Source organism: Lucilia cuprina, chromosome 5, assembly GCF_022045245.1.
Source record: "Lucilia cuprina isolate Lc7/37 chromosome 5, ASM2204524v1, whole genome shotgun sequence".
Lineage (NCBI taxonomy): Eukaryota > Metazoa > Arthropoda > Insecta > Diptera > Calliphoridae > Lucilia > Lucilia cuprina.
In genome coordinates, this window is record NC_060953.1 from 66,315,578 (window position 1) to 66,319,208 (window position 3,631).

Consider the following 3,631-nt stretch of genomic DNA (forward strand, 5'->3'; position numbering starts at 1 on the left):
ATGTCTACTAATAGAAAGAGGTTTGTCATTTGTTAAGAAATGTTGGCCCTCTATAAACATTATTTTATAAACTATTTTCTCGTTCTAGATTGGAAATTTACGAATCGTTAAAACGGTCACAGAAGCATTTTCATGTCAATGGAAAAAAAACAAAAAGAAACGTAAAAGAAATAAATGTAATTTTTAATTGAAAGAATTAACGAAAAAACAAAAGGGTTTAAATTTATACATACACAGTTACATATTTAGGGTATTGTTGTAACAAAGCCACCACCAATTGGTGTAAAATTCAGAATGAAGTTCTACGATTCAATACAAATCTAAATTCTACCTTCAATATTTCCATATTATAAACTAAACCCAAACATGTTCTAACTATTTCAATAACTTGGGAATTTCTCTAAGATTTCAAATGTTTTTATCAGAAGCCTGACCCACCAAAATTGTTTTTTAAAAGTTTGAAATTTAACATTTGTTGGGAAATATCTACGATTCAATATCTACATGTGCAACATGCCTTAAACGCATACGTAATCAAAATAAACAACCCTTCTTCGGGGTTTATTTTTTGTCCATTACTTTTTTAAATTCAACAAAATACATACATAATAGTAAATGTGTGTATGTGTGTGTGTTTGTATTCTTTTTATATTTATTAGAAATTCTTACTGACAAACGTTACGTATATAAACATTAGATAGATAGCAACTGTACCTTCTTCTAATACCGGTAGTTTGGGCATCATCAAACAAACAATCTTGTTAGCGGTGGATCAAAATACATCATTAAAACAATAACAACAAAAAGAAACAACGAAATAATGGTAGTTGCAGCTGTTTGTGGCACGTACTCGAGCCGAACTACTACTTTAAATGCTGGCACAAGAAAACAGTTGTTATCCAAGCCCTTATTGCTCAATATTGGAACGTGGAGAACAATTAGCGTTTTGTTCCTAGCTACCGATAACTTGGCACAAACTAATTTAATTCAATATTTATCAATAGATGAAAATTTAAAATGCAAACCGAAAGTTGCATAACATAAGTTCATTTCATGTTTAATTCTAGAACTGAACTAGAACTGAACAAGAACTGAACAAGAACTGAACTAGAAATGAACTAGAACTGAACAAGAACTGAACAAGAACTGAACTAGAACTGAACTAGAACTGAACTAGAACTGAACTAGAACTGAACTAGAACTGAACTAGAACTGAACTAGAACTGAACTAGAACTGAACTAGAAATGAACTAGAACTGAACTAGAACTGAACTAGAACTGAACTAGAACTGAACTAGAACTGAACTAGAATTGAACTAGAACTGAACTAGAACTAGAACTGAGCAAGAACTGAACTGGAACTGAATTAGAACTGAATTAGAACTGAACTAGAACTGAACTTAGTTCAGTTCTATGTAGTTTAAAAATATTTACATTTATTTCTGTTTCAGTACTATTTATGTTCAATTCCTTTTTATTCAACCCATTGTGGAACTTTAGTTTGAATAAAGGACTGTAGCATACATTCTGTACTTTTGTTTTAAAATTCATTCACTAATCAATAATAATAATTATGTTACAGATTGTTTTTTTTTCTCATTTTTCCTTATTTTTGTAATGTAATATTGTCCTTTAGGGGGTTATTTGTGCGCCTGTAATATCCTTGCTGGCAGTTAGTGGTTGTTATTATAATAAGGGTTGCATTCTGAATAATATTTTTTGTCGTTTTCCCATCGTTTGGCAAAAGTGCATTTGCATTTAAAATTTAGGCTTTTTGTTTTATTTCGATTGCATTCTGTGAATTATAGAGGGTGAAATTCGAAAAAATCACTACTCACTTTCACTCGTAATGGGTGTGCGTGTGTGTGATTTCGAAAAGAAAGAAGTATTTGCTTTTATTTTCAATGTCACCCTTAACTTTTTCAGATTTTTACATATGAAAGTATTTATGTTTGTATATAGAGACATCTAAATCTTTAATTTATTGTTATAAATACGAGGGTAGGCCAAGCTAAGTTAGAAAAAGTTCTAACAACAAGACATATATAAATGGAAATATTTTTTAAAGAACTGAAAAGGTAAAATCCAATTGGATTTTTAAGAAAAGATTATTAAGTAAAATTTCATTTGAGATATTTATTAAATTCGCTTCTAGCTTCTTGTATCCCATAAAATCAAAAAAAATGGTGTTTAATCGTGTACTCTTTTAAATCCGCATTTCTTAGTGGTAGGAAATAGTATAAACAAAACTTAATATTAATCAATCATAATATACATCATATTCAGTTTCAAAACAATCAAAATCCATGTTTTCTAATGCAACTTTATGTTCGTAGTAAAAATCAAATGTATTTTGGTACGTGCTCTGCTGAAACTGCGAAAAAAGAAAAAACACTGTCTGCCACCAGTGACAATAAGGGATTTCAATTTGATATTGTTTGACATTTGTGTGTTATTTAATCCTCTTATTTGTATTTGGATCAATACTTCTGTTTCAATTTTATTGTTAAAGTTCCAATAATGACAATGATTTGTGTTTAATAGAGCAGATGTTGTTTTCAATGAATTGTCATGTTGAAACCTACTTTCTATCAACTGTTTATCGTCGATATGAACATATAATTTGATATAAACATCTTGTAATGGATTCAGACACAAATGTTTTATAGGATTTAAAAAATTTTGAAATTTTAAAATCTGTTTAGTTTTTTTATAAAAGCAAATTTGAAAAAAAAATATTTTTTTTTTGGAAATTTGATATTAGAGTTAAATTCATGCTTGTAATTAAAAGTTTTATAGAATTATGACAGAAGTTAAAGTAGCTGGAAATATGTTTATTTTGGATTTATGTATTAATTTTTGAAATTTAATTTTACTAAAGAAGTATTTTCTAATTCAATGAACTGTAGTGAATATTTAATTAATTTATATAATCCTAAAAGTATGCTACTTTATACACTACTTGTACTAAATAATTTCACACCATGACCAAAATGTAGTGCAGAGTGAGAGTGTAGAAAGTAAACCAGCGAGCAATGTTACTTTACCATTCTTTAATGTTTATAATCCCAAAAAATTATTCGACCATGTAAACGTTAGACTACCTTGGTCATGCCTGCAAAAAGTACTCCTCAAAGTATGGAGACACATCCCAAACTTATCCAAATATATGAAATATTGTACATTATTTAACATTGTGATGTTTTAGGAATCAATCCATGTAATACAAAGTAATACTAAAACAAATCTTTTATAAATGTCATTCTAGTGCAATTTCAGTTCTGTTCTAGTTACGTTCTAGTTCAGCAGTAGTTTTGTTCTAGTTCAATTCTAGTTTAGTTCTAGTTAAGTTTTGTTCTAGTTAAATTCTAGCTTAATTCTAGTTCAGTTTTAGTTGTAGTTCTAGTTCTAGTTCAGTTATAGTTTTAGTTCAGTTCTAATTCAGATATAGTTCCAGCTTAGCTCCAGTTCAGTTCTAGTTCATATCTAGTTCAGTTCTAGTTTAGTTCTAGTTCAGTTCTAGTTTAGTTCTATTTTAGTTCTATTTTAGTTCTAGTTCAGTTCTAGTTCAGTTCTAGTTCAGTTCTAGTTCAGTTCTAGTTCAGTTCTAGTTCAGTTCTAGTTCAGTTCT

General features: G+C 28.9%; 1 protein-coding gene across 1 annotated transcript in view; it reads left to right on the top strand.

The window, feature by feature from the left end:
- The window catches only part of LOC124420288 (myrosinase 1-like), a 7,230-nt gene continuing 3,599 nt past the window's right edge, over positions 1-3,631 (top strand). Inside the window, exons 1-2 of the mRNA XM_046952589.1 lie at positions 1-20; positions 89-161. Of these exons, the coding sequence (XP_046808545.1) occupies positions 1-20; positions 89-161 (93 nt within the window). The remainder of the gene's footprint in view (positions 21-88; positions 162-3,631) is intronic.